Source organism: Salvelinus alpinus, chromosome 20 (assembly GCF_045679555.1).
Source record: "Salvelinus alpinus chromosome 20, SLU_Salpinus.1, whole genome shotgun sequence".
Taxonomy (NCBI): domain Eukaryota; kingdom Metazoa; phylum Chordata; class Actinopteri; order Salmoniformes; family Salmonidae; genus Salvelinus; species Salvelinus alpinus.
The window spans coordinates 17,414,877-17,438,697 of NC_092105.1; the positions used below are offsets into that span (position 1 = coordinate 17,414,877).

The window sequence follows — 23,821 nt, forward strand, 5'->3', positions numbered from 1 at the left end:
TTTAGAAATGCTTCCTTCCTTCCCTCCTTCCGTCAATTAATCTTATATTAAAATCACTGAAAAAAGTTGGATTGTTGAAACTCTTTCCTTATTTCCCTTTAGTAAACCCTTCGCATTCCAGTAACTGACTCAGTAATTTACTGACATCATAAAATGGATCCATTCATGCATATATTAGCAAAACACACACACATGCACGCACACACACTAGTGAACACACACTTAGTGAGACCAGTTCCCAGCAGTGGGCAGCTAGCTGGGTGAGTGAAGTGGGAAGTGGGATGGTTTTATACACACACTGTCAGATGATAAAGACACACACACACACACAACTGACTTTAACCACGTAGTTGAGGCACCCACAAGTACTGAACACTTGCCCTCTCAGCTTTAAAACATCCCAGTAACATAGACCACATCCGAAGCAGCACCCCACCAAACCACTAACACAAACAAACTGCACTAAACCACCCCACCCAGCCACTCGGAGCACAGACCACTTACACACACACTCACACAATGCATACACACAGACACACACACACACACACACTTTCCCTAATTACAACACATCACAAACCAACCCAAAGGGGTAGAACTAGAGAGGGACAAATTCCGACTGAGAAAGTTGACAGAGAGTGTGACCAAGTAAAGGAGAGGTGCAAAGATAGAGGGACTGGGTGAGGTGCACTGACCCCCCCCTGTGACTTGAGGTGTGATCTAGAGGTCTCCATGGGTCCAAAAAGTTGGACTCGTTCTAAAATGAATCCGTGGCTTTCCCACCCGACCCGGTATTACAGACTACAAAGGAAGCACAGCCGAGAGCTGCCCAGTGACACAAGCCTACCAGACAAGCTAAATAACTGATATGCTATACTTGCTTCGATGCAAGTAACACTGAAACATGCACAAGAGCATCAGCTGTTCCGGACGACTGTGTGATCACTCTCTCCGCAGCTGATGTGCGTAAGACCTTTAAACAGGTCAACATTCACAAAGCCGCTGGGCCAGACGGATTACCAGGACGTGTACTTAGAGCATGCACTGACCAACTGGCAAGTGTCTTCAAAGACATTTTCAACCTCTCCCTGACCGAGTCTGTAATACCTACATGTTTTAAGCAGACCACCATAGTCCCTGTGCCCAAGAACACCAAGGTAACCTGCCTAAAAACTTACTTCCGGCGCCGAAAAGAGATGGCCGCCTCGCTTCGCGTTCCTTGGAAAATATGCAGTATTTTGTTTTTTTATGTGTTATTTCTTACATCGGTACCCCAGGTAATCTTAGGTTTCATTACATACAGTCGGGAGGAACTACTGAATATACGATTAACGTCAACTCATCATCGTTCCTACCAGGAATATGACTTTCCCGAAACGGATCCAGTGTTTTGCCTTCCACCCAATACAATGGATCTGATCTCAGCCGGCGACCCTGTGCGACGCCGTAAAAGGGGCAAACGAGGCGGTCTCGTGGTCAGGCTTCGGAGACGGGCACATCGCGCTCCACTCCCTAGCATACTACTCGCCAATGTCCAGTCTCTTGACAATAAGGTTGATGAAATCCGAGCACGGGTAGCATTCCAGAGAGACATCAGGGATTGCAACGTGCTCTGCTTCACGGAAACATGGCTAACTCAAGAGACGCTAACGGAGTCGGTGCAGCCAGCTGGTTTCTTCATGCATCGCGCCGACAGAAACAAACATCTTTCTGGTAAGAAGAGGGGCGGGGGGGTATGCCTTATGATTAACGAGACGTGGTGTGATCATCATAACAACACACAGGAACTCAAGTCATTCTGTTCACCTGATCTAGAACTCCTCACAATCAAATGTCGACCGCATTATCTACCAAGGGAATTCTCTTCAATCATAATCACAGCCGTATATATTCCCCCCCAAGCAGACACATCGATGGCCCTGAACTAACTTTATCTGACTCTTTGTAAACTGGAAACCACACACCCTGAGGCTGCATTCATCGTAGCTGGGGATTTTAACAAGGCTAATCTAAAAACAAAACTCCCTAAATTCTATCAGCATATCGATTGTGCTACCAGGGCTGGAAAAACCCTAGATCATTGTTATACTAATTTCCGCGACGCATATAAGGCCCTCCCCCGCCCCCCTTTCGGAAAAGCTGACCACGACTCCATTTTGTTGATTCCAGCCTACAAACAGAAACTAAAACAACAAGCTCCCGCGCTCAGGTCTGTTCAACGCTGGTCCGACCAATCTGAATCCACGCTTCAAGACTGCTTCGATCACGCGGATTGGAATATGTTCCGCATTGCGTCCAACAACAATATTGACGAATATGCTGATTCGGTGAGCGAGTTCATTAGGAAGTGCATTGACGATGTCGTACCCACAGCAACGATTAAAACATTCCCAAACCAGAAACCGTGGATTGACGGCAGCATTCGCGTGAAACTGAAAGCGCGAACCACTGCTTTTAACCAGGGCAAGGTGACCGGAAGCATGACCGAATACAAACAGTGTAGCTATTCTCTCCGCAAGGCAATCAAACAGGCTAAGTCCCAGTACAGAGACAAAATCGAGTCGCAATTCAACAGCTCAGACACAAGAGGTATGTGGCAGGGTCTACAGTCAATCACGGATTACAAAAAGAAAACCAGCCCCGTCGCGGACCAGGATGTCTTGCTCCCAGACAGGCTAAACAACTTTTTTGCCCGCTTTGAGGACAATACAGTGCCACTGACACGGCCCCCTACCAAAACCTGCGGGCTCTCCTTCACTGCAGCCGAGGTGAGTAAAACATTTAAACGTGTTAACCCTCGCAAGGCTGCAGGCCCAGACGGCATTCCCAGCCGCGTCCTCAGAGCATGCGCAGACCAGCTGGCTGGTGTGTTTACGGACATATTCAATCAATCCTTATCCCAGTCTGCTGTTCCCACATGCTTCAAGAGGGCCACCATTGTTCCTGTTCCCAAGAAAGCTAAGGTAACTGAGCTAAACGACTACCGCCCCGTAGCACTCACTTCCGTCATCATGAAGTGCTTTGAGAGACTAGTCAAGGACCATATCACCTCCACCCTACCGGACACCCTAGACCCACTCCAATTTGCTTACCGACCCAATAGGTCCACAGACGACGCAATCGCAACCACACTGCACACTGCCCTAACCCATCTGGACAAGAGGAATACCCATGTGAGAATGCTGTTCATCGATTACAGCTCAGCATTTAACACCATAGTACCCTCCAAACTCGTCATCAAGCTCGAGACCCTGGGTCTCGACCCCGCCCTGTGCAACTGGGTCCTGGACTTCCTGACGGGCCGCCCCCAGGTGGTGAGGGTAGGTAACAACATCTCCACCCCGCTGATCCTCAACACTGGGGCCCCACAAGGGTGCGTTCTGAGCCCTCTCCTGTACTCCCTGTTCACCCACGACTGCGTGGCCATGCACGCCTCCAACTCAATCATCAAGTTTGCGGATGACACTACAGTGGTAGGCTTGATTACCAACAACGACGAGACGGCCTACAGGGAGGAGGTGAGGGCCCTCGGAGTGTGGTGTCAGGAAAATAACCTCACACTCAACGTCAACAAAACAAAGGAGATGATTGTGGACTTCAGGAAACAGCAGAGGGAGCACCCCCCTATCCACATCGACGGGTCAGTAGTGGAGAAGGTGGAAAGTTTTAAGTTCCTCGGTGTACACATCACGGACAAACTGAATTGGTCCACCCACACAGACAGCGTTGTGAAGAAGGCGCAGCAGCGCCTCTTCAACCTCAGGAGGCTGAAGAAATTCGGCTTGTCACCAAAAGCACTCACAAACTTCTACAGATGCACAATCGAGAGCATCCTGTCGGGCTGTATCACCGCCTGGTACGGCAACTGCTCCGCCCACAACCGTAAGGCTCTCCAGAGGGTAGTGAGGTCTGCAGAACGCACCACCGGGGGCAAACTACCTGCCCTCCAGGACACCTACACCACCCGATGTCACAGGAAGGCCATAAAGATCATCAAGGACAACAACCACCCAAGCCACTGCCTGTTCACCCCGCTATCATCCAGAAGGCGAGGTCAGTACAGGTGCATCAAAGCAGGGACCGAGAGACTGAAAAACAGCTTCTATCTCAAGGCCATCAGACTGTTAAACAGCCACCACTAACATTTAGCGGCCGCTGCCAACATACTGACTCAACTCCAGCCACTTTAAAAATGGGAATTGATGGAAATTATGTAAAAATGTACCACTAGCCACTTTAAACAATGCCACTTAATATAATGTTTACATACCCTACATTACCCATCTCATATGTATATACTGTACTCTATATCATCTACTGCATCTTGCCATCTTTATGTAATACATGTACCACTAGCCACTTTAAACTATGCCACTTTATGTTTACATACCCTACAGTACTCATCTCATATGTATATACCGTACTCTATACCATCCACTGCATCTTGCCATGCCGTTCTGTACCACCACTCATTCATATATCTTTATGTACATATTCTTTATCCCTTTACACTTGTGTGTGTGTATAAGGTAGTAGTTGTGGAATTGTTAGGTTAGATTACTCGTTGGTTATTACTGCATTGTCGGAACTAGAAGCACAAGCATTTCGCTACACTCGCATTAACATCTGCTAACCATGTGTATGTGACTAATAAAATTTGATTTGATTTGATTGATTTGATTTAAATGACTACAGACCAGTAGCAATCACGTCTGTAGCCATGAAGTGCTTTGAAAGGCTGGTCATGGCTCACAACACCATTATCCCAGAACCTCTAGACCCACTCCGATTTGCATACCGCCCCAAAAGATCCACAGATGAAGCAATCTCTATTGCACTCCACACTGCCCTTTCACACCTGGACAAAAGGAACACCTATGTGAGAATGCTATTCATTGACTACAGCTCAGCGTTCAATACCATAGTGCCCTCAAAGCTCATCACTAAGCTAAGGACCCTGGGACTAAACACCTCCCTCTGCAACTGGATCCTGGACTTCCTGACGGGTCACCCCCAGGTGGTAAGGGTAGGTAACAACACATCTGCCACGCTGATCCTCAACACGGGTGCCCCCTCGGGGGTGTGTGCTCAGTCCCCTCCTGTACTCCCTGTTCACTCATGACTGCACAGCCAGGCACGAATCCAACACCATCATTAAGTTTGCCGATGACAACAGTGGTAGGCCTGATCACCGACAACAACGAGACAGCCTATAGGGAGGAGGTCAGAGACCTTACCGTGTGGTGCAAAGACAACAACCTCTCCCTCAATGTGATCAAGACAAAGGAGCTGATTGCGGGCTACAGGAAAAGGAGGACCGAGCACGCCCCCATTCTCATCGACAGGGCTGTAGTGGAGCAGGTTGAGAGCTTCAAGTTCCTTGGCGTCCAAGCACACCAAGACAGTTGTGAAGAGTGCACGACAAAGCCTATTCCTCCTCAGGAGACTGAAAAGATTTGGTATGGGTCCTCAGATCCTCAAAAGGTTTTACAGCTGTACCATCGAGAGCATCCTGACGGGTTGCATCACTGCCTGGAATGGCAACTGCTCAGCCTCTGACCGCAAGGCACTATAGTGGGTAGTGCGTACCGCCCAATACATCACCGGGCCAAGCTTCCTGCCATCTAGGACCTCTATACCAGGCGGTGTCAGAGGAAGGCCCTAAAAATCGTCAAAGGCTCCAGCCACCCAGGTCTTTGTTCCCGCACGGCAAGTGGTACCGGAGCGCCAAGTATAGGTCCAACAGGCTTCGAAACAGCTTCTACCCCCAAGCCATAAGACTCCTGAACATTTAATCAAATGGCTACCCGGACTATTTGCATTGCCCCACCCCCCCCCCCTTCTATGCTGCTGCTACTACTCTCTGTTATTATCTATGCATAGTCACTTTAGTAACTCTACCTACATGTACATATAACCTCAATTACCTCGACTAACCGGTGTCCCCGCACATTGACTCTGTACCGGTTCCCCCTGTATATAGCCTCGCTATTGTTATTTTACTGCTGCTCTTTAATTATTTGTTACTTTTATTTCTTTATTTTTTTTGGCATTTTCTTACACCTGCATTGTTGGTTAAGGGCTTGTAAATAAGCATTTCACTGTAAGGTCTACGCCTGTTGTAATCGGCGCATGTGACAAATACAATTTGGTTTGATATGGATAAATACATATTCTAAAAAACGGAGACCCGTTCCGAATGGACCCGAGGACAGTCAGACCCTTTCCGAAAAAGACTGTGGAAAACAGATCCAAACCTGCACGGGTCTGTTTGGATCTGTTTTCCACAGTCCACAGACCCGTGCAGGTTTGGATCCGAGAGACCCATTCAGATCCGCGGGAGTAGAAAGAGAAAGAAACCTCCAACTGGGTGCTGCCAGCGCCATCAATAAACATGCAATATTATCCACAGTTACGACCAATAACACATTACAAAATCACTATTCGTTGTGTTTCGATGTGTAGGATATTCAACACTTTATAGTCTGTCTATTGTTTTATTCGTTTTTTTACTTTCCTAAAACAGTAATTGTCTACCTCACGGCGCTGCTGTCAGATTTGAGGGCTAAATGCATATAGGCACAGGCCTAGGTGTCCACTGTACAATATTCATATAAAAATATATATATTAAAGGAGACAAGCTTAGGCCTAGCCCTAGAGAGACCGAGAGAAAGACAGAGATATGCCGGCGCCATGTTCCCGACATCGACATGGATTTCTGTCATCTCTGCCAAAGGTGCTTCAACAAAGTACTGAGTAAAGGGTCTGAAATTTTATACATTTGCTAAAATTTCTAAAGAACTGTTTTTGCGTCGTCATTATGGGGTATTGTGTGTAGATTGATGAGGAATAAAACAACATTTTAGAATAAGGCTGTAACCTAACAGAGTCAAGAGGTCTGAATACTTTCCAAATGCACTGTATATCAGACCTGACCAAGATCTGAGAGAAAAGTCCGAATTTAGGACCCGGACCCGCTCGGGTCCCAGGTCGGATCTCAGAGTTTTGGGCCTGTTGGACCTGTAAAGACCTCTAGTCTGGTCCAATGAGCAACACTCCATGGCAACTAATGTCAAACTGACTCTAGGTGTAATGGTTGTAACCCCTTACATCTCTGTTTGGCTGAACATGTAAAACCAGGGATCCTTTTCTGCCATGTAATCTACAACACCGCCTACACAAGCTAACAAGCACCACCAGTCACAAACACACACATCACCATTCACAAACAAACACACACACCAGTCCTCTCAGCACCCTTCTCCAGCTGGGCTGAATTAGCAGACCGTTCCTTCGGCCAAACAATTAGCTCACCTCCCTACAACCCCTTTACCTCCCCTGTGCTTTTGAGACACACACACCCCCTTCCCCTCTACCGTGCCTCTGAGCCACCCCTGGGCCTCCCCTCATCAATAACACCGTCACACTCCATCTAGCCCTCCCTCCCTTCCTTCCCAACCCCATGGGCCCTCTGACCCACCCAGGTATGAGGTCATCAGCCAGAGACTACCTCAGCCCCCATGACCTCAGACACTTTCGGGGCATTGTGAGGTCATCAGCCTGGGACGTGCCTACATACCGCTGAGAGAGAGGCCCTGTTTACATAGTCCTTAATAAGAGAGATAGAAAGAGAAAGAGAGAAAACAGATAGAAAGAGATAGTAAAAGAGATATAGAACAAGAAAGAGAAGGGAACATGACTATGAAGTGAGTCATGGCTCTGTGGCCAGTTAGGTCCTGTGGGGTAGAGGTGCTGGTGGGTACAGAGGGATCAGCAGGACAGAGAGACAGACTTGGTGAGGGGGGGCAGTGTGAATCATCAGCTCCTGTGGGGTAGCGGTGGAGGTACTGTTGGGTACTGAGGGTTCAGCAGGACAGAGAGACAGACTTGGTGAGGGGGGGCAGTGTGAATCATCAGCTCCTGTGGGGTAGCGGTGGAGGTACTGTTGGGTACTGAGGGTTCAGCAGGACAGAGAGACAGACTTGGTGAGGGGGGGGCAGTGTGAATCATCAGCTCCTGTGGGGTAGCGGTGGCGGTACTGTTGGGTACTGAGGGTTCAGCAGGATATACAGACTTGGTGTGTGTGTGGGGGTGGAAGGGTGGCAGTGTGAATCATCTGGGAACCGTGTGCACACCACAATGACTGGGACACGCAGACTACCACACACACACACAGACATACACTGTCGCCTGCACACACATGCAGGCCCACAGACACACACTCACCTGGATGTACGCGTGCAAACACACACACCCTTATCTGTGTAATGTGCATATACTCACATCTCTGTAGCCGTGGGGTATGGTCCCAGAGATCTCCCCAACAGATGTCAGGCATCCTGCTGGACAGTATCTAGTGAACTCTGCCTCAGTAAAGTGGATTCCTTTGTCTAGACAGGTGATCAGATCTACAAAGACATACACACAGATCACATTAACTCAGCTCTCGCTCTGTACTACACCCTGTCTAGGTACACAAACACACAAGTGCAACAGATACACACGGACAGACACATATGGACAGACAAGTATGCACGGACACACACACACACACACACACACACACACACTAAGGGGAAAACATTCTAGACAAACACTGAGGGGTTGACCACAAGGTTAGAAAACCCATCCATTCACTGAGGGTGACAAATGGAAAACTCCCCCGCCTGACCATGCTAAGGTCTGGTTTGACCACACTGGACCGTGGGGGATATTGGTCATGTCTGGTCAGGTCATGACCACATGATCAAGTAGTGATTCAACCTGATGTGTAACCAAAGCAACTACCAGTCACCAAAGACAGCATTGGTTCTGACGATCAGCGGATGTGGCAGCCATTGCAAACTATCAAGAATTCAAAGGGAAACCTAGCCGCGAGTTGCCCAGTGATGTGAGCCTACCAGACGAGCTAAATGCCTTCTATGCCCAATGCCTTCTACGCTCGCTTCGAGGCAAGCAACACTGAACCATGCATGAGAGCACCAGCTGTTCCGGACGACTGTGTGATCTTGCTCTCCGTAGCCAATGTGAGTAGGACCTTTAAACAGGTTAACATTCACAAGGCCAGGGGGCCAAACAGATTACGAGGACAGGTACTCAGAGCATACGCTGACCAGGTGGAAATTGTTTTCAATTACATTTTCAACCTCTCCCTGACCCAGTCTGTAATATCTACATGTTTCAAGCAGTGCACAAGAACACCAAGGTAACTTGTCTAAATGACTATTGCCTCGTAGCACTCACATCTGCAGCCATGAAATGCTTTAAAAGGCTGGTCATGGCACACATCACCACCATCATCCCAGACACACTGGACACACTCCAATTTGTTTACCGCCCCAACAGATCCACAGATGACGCAATCTCTATTACACCCCACACTGCCCTATCCCACCTGGACAAGAGGAACACCTATGTGACAATGCTGTTCATTGACTACAGCTCAGTGTTCAACACCATAGTGCCCTCAAATGTCATGACTAAGCTCAGGACCCTGGGACTGAACACATCCCTTTGCAACTGGATCCTGGACTTCCTGACGGTCCGTCCCCAGGGGGTGAGGGTAGGCAACAACACATTCACCAGACTGACCCTCAACACGGGGGACCCTACGGGGTGCGTGCTTAGTCCCTTCCTGTACTCCCTTCTCACCCACGACTGCGTGGCCGTGCACTCCTCCAACACCATCGTAAGTTTGCTGACGACACGACTGCGGTAGGCCTGATCACCAACAACGATGAGACAGCCTTTAAGGAGGAGGTCAGTGACCTGGCAGTGTGGTTCCAGGTCCCAACCGGTCCCTCAACGTCAGCAAGACAAAGGAGCTGATCGTGGATTACAGGAAACGGCGGGCCGAGCACGCCCTCATCCACATCGACGGGGCTGTAGTGGAGCGGGTCGAGAGGTTCAAGTTCCTCAGTGTCCACATCACTAAGGAACTAACATAGAAGGCACGACAATGCCTCTTCCGCCTCAGTTGGCTGAAAATTATTTTGAATCCTGAAAAAGTTATACAGCTGCACCATTGAGAGCATCTTGACTGGCTGCATTATTGCTTGGTATGGCAACTGCTTGGCATCCGACCGCAAGTTGCTACAGAGGGTATTGCACACGGCCCAGTAGATCACTGGGGCAGAGCTCCCTGTCATTCAGGACCTTTATAGACGTTCTCTCTGCTACTGCACAGCAAGCTGTACCGATGCAGAAGTCTGGAACCAACAGGACCCGGAACAGCTTCTACCTCCAAGCCATAAGACTGCTAAATAGTTAGTTAAATAGTTAACCAAATAGATACCCAGACTATCTGCACTAACTCTTTTAACTCATCACATACACTGCTGCTACTGCTTATTATCTATCCTGTTGCCTAGTCACTTTACCCCTACCTATATGTAATTATCTACAGTGCCTTGCAAAAGTATTCATCCCCCTTGGCGTTTTTCCTATTTTGTTGCATTACAACCTGTAATTTAAAATGATTTTATTTGGATTTCATGTAATGGACATACACAAAATAGTCCAAATTGGTGAAGTGAAATTTAAAAACAAAATGTAAATCAGAAGTGGTGCATGCATATGTATTCACCCCCTTTGCTATGAAGCCCCTAAATAAGATCTGGTGCAACCAATTACATTCAGAAGTAACATAATTAGTTAAATAAAGTCCACCTGTGTGCAATCTAAGTGTCACATGATCTGTCACATGATCTCAGTATATATACACCTGTTCTGGAAGGCCCCCGAGTCTGCAACACCACAAAGCAAGGGGCACCATGAAGACCAAAGAGCTCTCCAAATAGGTAAGGGACTAAGTCGTGGAGAAGTACAGATCAGGGTTGGGTTATAAAAAATATCAGAAACTTTGAACATCCCACAGAGCACCATTAAATCCATATTTAAAAAATGTAAGAATATGGCACCACAACAAACCTGCAAAGAGGGCCGCCCACCAAAACTCACGGACCAGGCAAGGAGGGCATTAATCAGAGGCAACAAAGAGTCCAAAGATAACCCTGAAGGAGCTGCAAAGCTCCACAGCGGAGATTGGAGTATCTGTCATAGGACCACCTTAAGCCGTACACTCCACAGAGCTGGGCTTTACGGAAGAGTGGCCAGAAAAAAAGCCATTGCTTAAAGAAAAAAATAAGCAAACACGTTTGGTGTTCGCCAAAAATAATGTGGGAGACTCCCCAAACATATGGAAGAAGGTACTCTGGTCAGATGAGACTAAAATTGAGCATTTTGGCCATCAAGGAAAACGCTATGTCTGGCGAAAACCCAACATCTCCCATCACCATCCCCACAGTGAAGCACGGTGGTGGCAGCATCATGCTGTGGGGATGTTTTTCCATCGGCAGGGACTGAGAAACTGGTCAGAATTGAAGGAATAATGGATGGCGCTAAATACAGGGAAATTCTTGAGGGAAACCTGTTTCAGTCTTCCAGAGATTTGAGACTGGGACAGAGGTTCACCTTCCATCAGGACAATGCCCCTAAGCATACTGCTAAAGCAACACTTGAGTGGTTTAAGGGGAAACATTTAAATGTCTTGGAATGGCCTAGTCAAAGCCCAAACCTCAATCCAATTGAGAATCTGTGGTATGAATTAAAGATTGCTGTACACCAGCGGAAACCATCCAACTTGAAGGAGATGGAGCAGTTTTGCCTTTAAGAATGGGCAAAAATCCCAGTGGTTAGATGTGCCAAGCTTATAGAGACATACCCCAAGAGACTTGCAGCTTTAATTGCTGCAAAAGGTGGCTCTACAAAGTATTGACTTTGGGGGGGTGCATAGTTATGCACGCTCAAGTTCTGTTTTTTGTCTTATTTCTTGTTTGTTTCACAAGAAAAAATACTTAGCATCTTCAAAGTGGTAGGCATGTTGTGTAAATCAAATGATACAAACCCCCCAAAAAACTATTTTAATTCTAGGTTGTAAGGCAACAAAATAGGAAAAATTCCAAGGAGGGTGAATACTTTGGCAAGCCACTATCTCCATTGCCTCATACACCTGCACATCAACTCAGTACTGCTACCCCGTGTATATACTGTAGCCACGTTATCCTTACTCTTTGTGCATTTATTCCTTGTGTTATTCTTTTTCTATTATTTTTCAAAATTTCTCTCTGCATTGTTGGGAAGGGCCCTTCAGTAAGCATTTCACTGTTACAAGGCACTTGACAAATATACTTTGATTTAGAGCAGAGTGGCTGTTCAAACTGCTAACCACCATCCCATCACAAACACACACCCCTCCCCCTCTAAAAACAGATGAGTCCCTTTCTTGATTCAAATCAAATCAAATGTTATTTGTCATGTGTCGAATACAACAGGTGTAGTAGACCTTACAGTGAAATGCTTATTTACAAGCCCTTAACCAACAATGTAGTTTTAAGAAAATACATTTCAAAAAGTAAGAGATAAAAATAACAAATAATTAAAGAGCAGCAGTAAAATATCAATAGTGGGGCTATATACAGGAGGGTACCGGTACAGAGTCAATGTGGAGGCTATATACAGGGGGGTACCGGTACAGAGTCAATGTGGAGGCTATATACAGGGGGGTACCGGTACAGAGTCAATGTGGAGGCTATATACAGGGGGGTACCAGTACAGAGTCAATGTGGAGGCTATATACAGGGGGGTACCGGTACAGAGTCAATGATATATATTTTTGCTTTGCTTGCCTTTCCTATACTATACTGGTGATCCAGCACGCAGGCCCAGGAGTTGTCAAGGCACGAACAGACCCGTAGGTTTGTCAAGCATCTGCCGGACTAAAATGTAGATGGGTGGGTGTTACACCGGAACTAGTACACTACAACTGGGGTGTATGGGGACATCATTAAGTGTGACACAAGATGTACCATGTATGAAATGATAATGGCGAAGTAAACATTGGACATTTACACGGGCAGTAACGTTGTCAGACTCCCTTATTTCGCCCACGCACCTCTGAACAAAGTGCCGCCCGTAATTTGCAAACCGAGTGAAAACTGCAAACCGATTCTACATGTAAAAGCGGTTGAAAATGACTTCCGTCAGTCGGTTGGTCGCTTAGATGGCTATTCTATGTAGATAGGCTTGGCCTGCCCTGCTAGGTGGCTCTGCTAAACCAAGAGGATGATGAGTAGGCCAGGTCTACATTAGCTCAGTACTGCCTGTATACTGGAGCTCACAGTGATGTTATCTCAATATAACACTAACGTGTGAATGAGCAATAACAAACAAATCTGTCTTTCACCCCATCTCTTTCTCTCTCTTCAGTAATTTGATATCCTTTCAGAGTATGCGAATAAAAATTAAAAACTTGGGCAGGATCAATCTCCAACCCCCCTCCCCCTCCCTCTCTTCTTTGTCTCTTCAATTAAAATGGACTCCTCCCTTCTCCCACCTTTCTCTCTCTCTCGCCCTGATCTCCATCACCCTGCTTCCCTCTTTAGTCTCCTCCATCTTCCTTTCCTGTCAATCCACTCTCTCTCGATCTCATCTGTCTCTTCCCTCCCCACAGTACTCCAGGGAGACTGGTGATGTAGACAGACTCCTGACACAACAGAAGTGTGATCACACACGCTGGACCTGCACTGCCCTAATGGCTCTCAGTACACACACACACACACACACACACACACACACACACACACACACACACACACACACACACACACACACACACACACACACACACACAGGCTCTTCTAGTCTGCAGAGAAGTACAGCTCTTTGGAGTGATGTGTGACAAAGCCCAGACACACAGAGACAAGGTAGGATTAATCTAAGGGTTCTGGATCAAATCAAAATCAAATGTTATTTGTCACATGCGCTGAATACAACAGGTGAAATGCTTACTAAAAATCCCTTTTAACTTTTTTTTATTTAAACTGCATTGTTGGTTAAGACAATATTTACTAAATAAACTAAAGATAAAAAAATTATAAAAAGTAACAAAATAAAAAAACAATAATGAGCCCCGGGGGGTACCGGTAACCAGGCAATATGCGGGGATCCATGTTAGTTGAGCGGGGTCAATGCAAATAGTCCAGGTGGCCATGTGATTAATTGTTCAGTAGTCTTATGGCTTGGCGGTATAAGCTGTTAAGGAGCCTTTTGGACGTAGATTTGGTGCTTCGGCACCACTTGCTGTGCGGTAGCAGAGAAAACAGGAGTCTTTGCCAATTTTGTGGGCCTTCCTCTGACACCACCTAGTATATAGGTCCCAGTATGTAGGTCTAACGCACTACCCCCTGTAGCGCCTTACAGTCGAATGCAGAGCAGTTGCCATACCAGGCGGTGATGTAAGCGGTCAGGACGCTCTCGATGGTGCAGCTGTATAACTTTTTGAGGATCTGGGGACCAATGAAAAATATTTTCAGTCTCCTAAAGGGGAAAAGGCGTTGTCGTGCCCTCTTCACGACTTTGTTGGTGTGTTTGGACCATGATAGTTTGTTGGTGATGTGGACACACACACACACACATCACACACTGTTCCTGACACTCTCACTGTAATGCACACACACTGTTAGAACTGTGCAACACAAACAGAGAGATAAGAAAGTGCTCTGCACAGAATGGTACAAAGCTCTAGAACTACAACAGCAGTGCACAAGTTATGTCTAGTGTGTATATGTGCATGTGTGCGTGTCTGTTCAGAGGTGAGTTAACAACACAACCCATCATTAAGGCTGTGATACCATCCGATTGAGCTTGTAGATAAGGCGACTTTTAAAGGCAATGTTACCGCGTTCGCAGGAGATTGCATTCAAGGTAACAATGCCAATGTCAGCACAATTGGAAATTCCCTTTAAATGTCAAGCGTACAGTGCATTCGGAAAGTATTCAGACCACTTTACTTTTTCCACAGTTTGTTACATTACAGCCTTATTCTAAAACTGATTAAATCGTTTTTTCTTCTTCTCATCAATCTACACACAATACCCCATAAGGACAAAGCAGATAAATAATAAAAAATCAAATAAAAACACATTTACAGTATTCAGACCCTTTACTCAGTACTTTGTTGAAGCACCTTTGACAGCAATTACAGCCTCGAGTCTTCTTGGGTATGATGCTACAAGATTGGCACACCTGTATTTGGGGTGTTTCTCCCATTCTTCTCTGCAGATCCTCTCAAGCTCTGTCAGGTTAGATGGGGAGGTTCGCTGCACAGCTATTTTCAGGTCTCTCCAGAGATGTTCAAATCGGGTTCAAGTCCGGGCTCTGGCTGGGCCACTCAAGGACATTCAGAGACTTGTCCCGAAGCCACTCCTGCATTGTCTTGGCTGTGTGCTTAGGGTTGTTGTCCTGTTGGAAGGTAACCCTTCGCCCCCAGTCTGAGGTCCTGAGCGCTCTGGAGTGGGTTTTCATCAACGATCTCTCTGTACTTTGCCTCAATCCTGACTAGTCTCCAAGTCCCTGACACTGTAAAACATCCCCATGATGCTGCATTCTTCACCGTAGGGATGGTGCAAGGTTTCCTCCAGACGTGACGCTTGGCATTCAGGCCAAAGAGTTCCATATTGGTTTCATCAGACCAGAGAATCTTGTTTCTCATGGTCTGAGAGTCTTTAGGTGCCTTTTGGCAAACTCAAAGAGGGCTGTCATGTGCCTTTTACTGAGGAGTAGCTTCCGTTTGGCCACTCTACCATAAAGGCCCAATTTGTGGAGTGCTGCCGAGATGGTTGTCCTTCTGGAAGGTTATCCAATCTCCACAGAGGAACTCTAGAGCTCTGTTAGAGTGGTCACCTCCCTGATCAAGGCCCTTCTGCCCCGATTGCTAAGTTTGGCTGGGCAGCCAGCTCTAGGAAGAGTCTTGGTGGTTCCAAACTTCTTCCATTTAAGAATGATAGAGGCCACTGGTACCCTTCCCCAGATCTGTGCCTCGACACAATCCTGTCTGAGCTCTACAGACAATTCCTTCGACCTCACGGCTTGGTTTTTGCTCTGACATGCACTGTCAACTGTGGGACCTTATGTAGACAGGTGTGTGCCTTTCCAAATGATGTCCAATCAATTAAATTGACCACAGGTGGACTCCAATCAAGTTGTAGAATCATCTCAAGGATAACCAATGGAAACAGGATGCATCTGAGCTCAATTTTGAGTCTCATAGCAAAGGGTCTGAATACTTATGTAAATAAGGTATGTGATGAAAAATGTTGGTGCTTTTTCATCCATACATTTCTGTGTTCTCCGTTTGTGCTTTTCTATAAACCAATGTGTGTTCATGCAAATGACTGATTGAACGAATCCTCACTATCAGTGTCTACAATTTGGCAGTACGCCCAGAACCTTGTTTAGGGAAAGGGATATCTCAGTTTCAAGGTGTCAGTTTAGAGAGAAGCCCTGTGAGGTATTGGTCTGTCACATGCATGACCCAGTATTGGTCGGTCACTTGAATGACGCAAACGTTAATGATTAATTAATTATGAATAAGCTAAATCATGCAAATATGACTTGTCTGCAGTATATAGAAGAACTAAACAGGACTGTCTCGTTAGAGCTCCTGACAGACAGACGTTCACTAAGTTGGTTGGAACCTCTCCAGTACACTGACAATAAACAATGATTCATTTAAGATTGACTTTGAGTGTCATGCTGTAAGAATTTCCACAACAGGTATTTCTGTTTTTGATTTTGTATAAATTTGCCAACATTTCTAACAACCTATTTTCACTTTGTCATTATAGGGTAGTGTGTGTAGATTGTTGAGGACATTTTTTTATTTAATCAATTTTAGAGCGAGGCTGTAACGTAACAAAATGTGGCAAAGGTCAAGGGGTCTGAATACTTTCCAAAGGCACTGTAGCCTCCCTGTCCTTCCATCTGCCCTCTACCGAAACTATCCAGGAACTTCCTTCTCTATTCACCTCCTCATCTCTCACTATGCCACATCTTTACCTTCTCTCTGTTAGTCACACACACACACTCACATAGACACACGCAATGCTCACACACACACACGATGCTCACACACACACACAATGCTCACACACACACACGATGCTCACACAGAATTTAAACACACACATGTTGATTTATTATCCTTGTGAGGACCAAACAATTGATTTCCATTCAACATCCTATTTTCCCTAAACCTAACCCTTAACCTAAGCTCAACTCCTAACCCTAATTGTAACACTAACGCCTATGCCTAAAATAGCCCTGTACCTTGTAGGGACTGGCGAAATGTCACCACATGTCTGAATGTTCCTTATTTTACTATCCTTATAAGGACTTCTGGTCCTCACAAGGATAGTAAAACCAAAAATGCAGTAACACACGCACAGCTATATGTAGAGGTAAATGCCAGCCAGCTGTATTACAATCCATGTTACAGCAGATCACTTCCCTCACGTCTCCCTGTAACTGAATTCACTCCATATATCTCCCACTCACTGACAGAAGGAGAGCAGCAGGAGACACCACTTACAGATGCCAGTCACTGTAATAGACGTAAAATAGTTATTTCTCCAGTAAGGAAGAGGTAGAAGGATGAAAAGGAAGAGAGTAGAGGAGTAAAGGGAAAAGAGACGGAGAAGAGAAGCATCTTTAATATGACTCACATGAGACCCCTAATCATGCAAACACATACACACACACTGTTACCTAGGCAACTCTCTTAGTCATGGGGGCACAATGTTACTGTAAAACAATCTATTGTGATCTCAACTAAGAGTCAACACAGCTTATGATTGGGCCCTTAGTGACATTGTCATATCTGAAAGTTTAGACACCAGCAGCAGCTCAGAACCTGCCCCCTAACTTTTAACCCCTGGTACCTGTGTGTTCTGTGGTGGAGTAGGCCAGGGAGAAGCCCCGCCCACTTTGGTGGGTCCCACTCATGAACTGGACGGTGACCTGGTTCCCACTGGACAGGATGAGATCAGGAACATTCAGGCCCAGACCACAGAACTTCACTAGAGGAGGAGAGGGTCAGTTCAATAGCATAGAACTCACTAGTTCCATGATCCTACCTTGGCAGTACAACTTCATCTTGTACTCTGAACTAGAGGTTATTATCTATATTCATACAGTGGTACAGACAGTGTTATTCTATTGATATGTCTGTCATATACTGTGCATAATCAATGGCAATCACTATATGACAGTGTCAGTATATTTCATACCCCTCCCCCTTCCTGATGATCTCCCTCCCTCCTTCCCCATTTCCCTCTCTCACCTATCTGGGTCCTATGAGGTCCTATACCATCGTAGATCCTGAGGTAGTTGACCTGACAGTTGTTTTCCTCTATGTCCAGGTCAGCGAAGCGGAAGTGGAGCCTCCGGCCCTGCGGCACACTGATCTCCCACTCACACACAGTGTGGTTAGGGTACGTACCGGGGTAACCCAGAGACGACAGGCTCCCACTGCAAGGGCCCAAAACACTGAGGCCACAGCCATCGCCTGCAGGGACACACATACACACAATGAGTGATGGCTGGACACGTATACATACATCACAGGAGGCTGGTGAGGGGAAGACGGCTCATAACGATGGCTGAAATGGAATGAATGGAACGGTATCAAGCAACTAAGTGTTGTATGTGTTTGATACCATTCCATTAACTCTGTTCCAGCCATTAGTATGAGCCATCCTCCCACATTAAGGTTATACCAGCCGCCTGTGACATATAATTGAAGTCGGAAGTTTACATACACTTAGGTTGGAGTCATTAAAACTCGTTTTTCAAAAAATCCACACATTTCTTGTTAACAAACTATAGTTTTGGCAAGTCGGTTAGGACATCTACTTTGTGCATGACACAAGCAATTTTTCCAACAATTGTTTACAGACAGATTATTTCACTTATAATTCACTGTATCACAATTCCAGTTGGTCAGAAGTTTACATACACTAAGTTGACTGTGCCTTTAAACAGCTTGGAAAATTCCAGAAAATGATGTCATGGCTTTAGAAGCTTCTGATAGGCTAATTGACATAATTTGTGTCAATTAGAGGTGTACCTGTGGATGTAATTCAATGCCTACCTTCAAACTCAGAGCCTCTTTGCTTGACATCATGTGAAAATCAAAAGAAATCAGCCAAGACCTCAGAACAAAAATGTGTAGACCTCCACAAGTCTGGTTCGTACTTGGGAGCAATTCCCAAAAGCCTGAAGGTAACCACGTTCATCTGTACAAACAATAGTACGCAAGTATAAACACCATGGGACCACGCAGCCGTCATACCGCTCAGGAAGGAGACGCGTTCTGTCTCGTAGAGATGAATGTATTTTGGTGTGAAAAGTGCAAATCAATTCCAGAACAACAGCAAAGGACCTTGTGAAGATGCTGGAGGAAACAGGTACAAAAGTATCTATATCCACACAGTAAAACGAGTCCTGTATCGACATAACCCGAAAGGCCGCTCAGCAAGGAAGAAGCCACTGCTCCAAAACCGCCATAAAAAAGCCAGACTACGGTTTGCAACTGCACATGGGGACAAAGATCACACTTTTTGGAGAAATATCCTCTGGTCTGATGAAACAAAAATAGAACTGTTTGGCCATAATGACCATCGTTATGTTTGGAGGAAAAAGGGGGACGCATACAAGCCAAAGAACACCAACCCAACTGTGAAGCACGGGGGTGGCAGCATCATGTTGTGGGGGTGCTTTGACGCAGGAGGGACTGGTGCACTTCACAAAATATATGGCATCATGAGGCAGGAAAATTACGTGGGTATATTGAAGCAACATCTCAAGACATCAGTCAGGAAGTTAAAGCTTGGTCGCAAATGGGTCTTCCAAATGGACAATGACCCCAAGCATACTTCCAAAGTTGTGGCAAAATGGCATAAGGACAACAAAGTCAAGGTATTGGAGTGGCCAACACAAAGCCCTGACCTCAATCCCATAGAAAAATTGTGGGCAGAACTGAAAAAGCGTGTGCGAGCAAGGAGGCCTACAAACCTGACTCAGTTACACCAGCTCTGTCAGAAGGAATGGGCCAAAATTCACCCAACTTATTGTGGGAAGCTTTTGGAAGGCTACCTGAAACATTTGACCCAAGTTAAACAATTTAAAAGGCAATGCTACCAAAATACTAATTGAGTGTATGTAAACTTCTGACCCACTGGGAATGTGATGAAAGAAATAAAAGCTGAAATAAATAATTCTCTCTACTATTATTCTGACATTTCACATTCTTAAAATAAAGTGGTGATCCTAACGGACATAAGACTGGGAATTGTTACTAGGATTAAATGTCAGGAATTGTGAAAAACTGAGTTTAAATGTATTTGGCTAAGGTGTATGTAAACTTCTGACTTCAACTGTACATGTATCTATCCACACATAATGGGTGAATGTAGCCAATATGCACATAAGGGTTGTGTTACACAAATACTGTACACACACATTATGGGTAACTGTCGAACTGGAGATATCAGTGGGTTAGACGTAGACATGTTCAGACTTTGAACAGTGGACAGGAGAGGATGAGGGGTAAGGATTTCACCATCACTGTTTAGTTATCGGGATACCAACAGAGTTCTGCGGACAAATCTACTGCAGCTGACTTTGGCCAACCGGAACCCTGTCCTTTGGCTTTACCTTTAACCCGGTCCTATATTGTACCAGTCAGAGGACTTATCCGAAATCCCAATCCCTTGACCAGGTAGGTGTTGCCATATGGCATACACTTCCTTTAATCCATTTAAAGTCAAGCTGGAGTCTGTCACATTTTGCTACACTTTACAGGTCTGCAACCATTGAGGGGTTATGAGCTATATTGTAATGGGCTAGGATTAATGAGCTATAGGGGAACAGTCTAGGGTTAATGAGCTATAGGGGAACAGTCTAGGGTTAATGAGCTATAGGGGAACAGTCTAGGGTTAATGAGCTATAGGGGAACAGTCTAGGGTTAATGAGCTATAGGGGAACAGTCTAGGGTTAATGAGCTATAGGGGAACAGGCTAGGGGTTAATGAGCTATAGGGGAACAGGCTAGGGGTTAATGAGCTATAGGGGAACAGGCTAGGGGTTAGGAGCTATGGGGGAACAGGTTAGGGGTTAATGAGCTATAGGGGAACAGGTTAGGGGTTAGGAGCTATATGGGAACAGGTTAGGAGCTATATGGGAACAGGATAGGGGTTAGGAGCTATAGGGGAACAGGTTAGGAGCTATATGGGAACAGGATAGGGGTTAGGAGCTATAGGGGAACAGGTTAGGAGCTATATGGGAATAGGATAGGGGTTAGGAGCTATAGGGGAACAGGTTAGGAGCTATAGGGGAACAGGTTATGAGCTATAGGGGAACAGGTTATGGGTTAGGAGCTATATGGGGTCAGGCTAGGGTTAATGAGCTATAGGGGAACAGGTTAGAGGTTAGGAGCTATAGGGGAACAGGTTATGGGTTAGGAGCTATAGGGGAACAGGTTAGGAGCTATAGGGGAACAGGTTATGGGCTAGGAGCTATAGGGGTCAGGCTAGGGTTAATGAGCTATAGGGGAACAGGTTAGAGGTTAGGAGCTATAGGGGAACAGGTTATGGGTTAGGAGCTATAGGGGTCAGGCTAGGGTTAATGAGCTATACGGGAACAGGCTATGGGTGAGGAGATATAGGGGAACAGGTAAGGGTTAATGAGCTATAAGGGAACAGGCTAGGGGTTAGGAGCTAAAGAGGTACAGGTTAGGGGATAGGAGAAGTAGGGGTACAGGCTATGGGTTAATGAGCTATAAGGGAACAGGCTAGGGGTTAGGAGCTAAAGAGGTACAGGTTAGGGGTTAGGAGCTATAGGGGAACAGGCGATGGGTTAATGAGCAATAGGGGGAACAGGCGATGGTTTAATGAGCTATAGGGGAAATGGTTAACTCATTAACCCTAGCCTGTTCCCCTATAACTCATTAACCCTAGCCTGTTCCCCTATAACTCATTAACCCTAGCCTGTTCCCCTGTAGCTCATTAACCCCTAGCCTGTTTCCCTATAGCTCATTAACCCCTAGCCTGTTCCCCTATATCTCCTCACCCATAGCCTGTTCCCCCTATAGCTCATTAATCCTAGCCTGTACCCCTATAGCTCATAACCCCTAACCCATTCCCCTATAGCTCATTAACCCTGTTTCCCTATAGCTCATTAACCCTAGCCTGTTTCCCTATAGCTCATTAACCCTAGCCTGTTCCCCTATAGCTCGTTAACCCTAGCCTGTTCCCCTATAGCTCATTAAATGGGAACAGGCTAGGGTTAATGATCTATAGGGGAACAGGTCAGGGGTTAGGAGCTATGGGGGAACAGGTTAGGGGTTAGGAGCTATAGGGGAACAGGTTAGGGGTTAGGAGCTATAGGGGAACAGGTTAGGAGCTATATGGGAACAGGTTAGGGGTTAGGAGCTATAGGGGAACAGGTTAGGAGCTATATGGGAACAGGTTAGGAGCTATATGGGAACAGGTTAGGGGTTAGGAGCTATAGGGGGACAGGCTAGGATTAATAAGCTATAGGGAAACAGGCTAGGAGCTATAGGGGAACATGCTAGGGTAAATGAGCTATAGGGGAACATGCTAGGAGCTATAGGGGAACAGGCTAGGGTAAATGAGCTATAGGGGAATGGGCTATGGATTTTTTGGGGACCATGTTAACAGTGGACAGTCATACATTATGGCGGCCTGGCTGGTGTTATGTAACATCACTGACACTGGCTGGACATTAGCCAGATGAACTGGACAAAAACACAGTGACCTCCCCATCCCGCTGGACTTCGAGAGAAGCAGCTTTCGGGTCCGTTTACACCAACACTAACCAAACACTGTACTCAATCACCAACGTTTCCAAACGCTCAAAACCCGTTTCCAACCGTGCAAGTGTCAATTGGAGAAGTGTAATACGTTTCTAAACCACGTGCACATTAACCTAGTTCGCGGGATTAAGATTTGTTAACTAGTTACTACCTGTAGTGCCACGATAAATTGATATGAGATTGTTTACCCCCCTCTACCACTTCAACCCCTTGGCAAAATTCTAACAAATTGTGATATCGCTGTCTCTTTCATTACCTGAAATCCTGCCCACAAATGACTAGTGTTTATTTTGCACTGTCTACCCTTTATATATAGGCTGTGGGCTACACTTCAATAACCCCTTTCAATGACTAACAAACTACTTGGAGAAAAGAGGAACTTATCCAGTCTGTGATTCTGGCTACATATTTGGGATAGGGGAGAGAACGAGCCATGTAAGGTAGGCCATCTGGCGATATAGTCTCTGTTTTGCTCCCCTTGCTGAGGACAACAAAATAATCCTCTGCCGTTTGACTATCGAGTGCAACCGAGTAGCCAAACGTCATTTGACCACTGCGTCATAACGACGTATAGCTAGTAACAGACTATATGTATCGAGTTTGTAACACTTTTATTACACTTGGTTGCATTGAGTGGCACCGACCGACACCAACCTTGCTGCGCTCGACTGCTTCTGGCGGTGAGGATGATGACAGTCGACAAGAAGAAAAGCCTGGTCCCTGTCGGTCCCCTGCCCACCATTACCGCTCTGCCCATAGCAGCCTGCAGTCTGAATGCATAATGCACGCTTTCACACCGGTGAACTCCAAGTTTAGTCCATACAAGCAGTTTAAAACGCCGCTTCCCAAAACCTCCGTCTTCCGTCAAATTAACCCTTGCTTCCTTCCGCGCTCTGAAACCTCCGACACTCTCCACTCTCTGAAATCACTGCGCGGTCGCGTTCAGCTTCGTTTCCACAACTGAATCTGAAGAAACATTATCCAATCGGCTGTGGAACGACTTCCTCCACTTCCGCCCCTCCTCCCACATTGCAATAGGATTCAGTAGGAATCCCCTAGTCCACCAAGTGGTGTGATGGAATAAAACAT

At 46.1% G+C, this 23,821-nt stretch overlaps 1 protein-coding gene across 1 annotated transcript in view; it reads right to left on the reverse strand.

Annotated features, from left to right (window-relative positions):
• LOC139546383 (discoidin, CUB and LCCL domain-containing protein 2-like) overlaps positions 1-23,674 on the reverse strand; it is a 32,072-nt gene extending 8,398 nt beyond the window's left edge. The window contains exons 1-4 of the mRNA XM_071354711.1: positions 23,387-23,674; positions 18,180-18,404; positions 17,779-17,916; positions 8,285-8,409 (exon numbers count right to left, since the gene is read on the reverse strand). Of these exons, the coding sequence (XP_071210812.1) occupies positions 8,285-8,409; positions 17,779-17,916; positions 18,180-18,404; positions 23,387-23,489 (591 nt within the window). The 5' untranslated portion in view covers positions 23,490-23,674. The remainder of the gene's footprint in view (positions 1-8,284; positions 8,410-17,778; positions 17,917-18,179; positions 18,405-23,386) is intronic.
• Between the last annotated feature and the right edge of the window lie 147 nt (positions 23,675-23,821).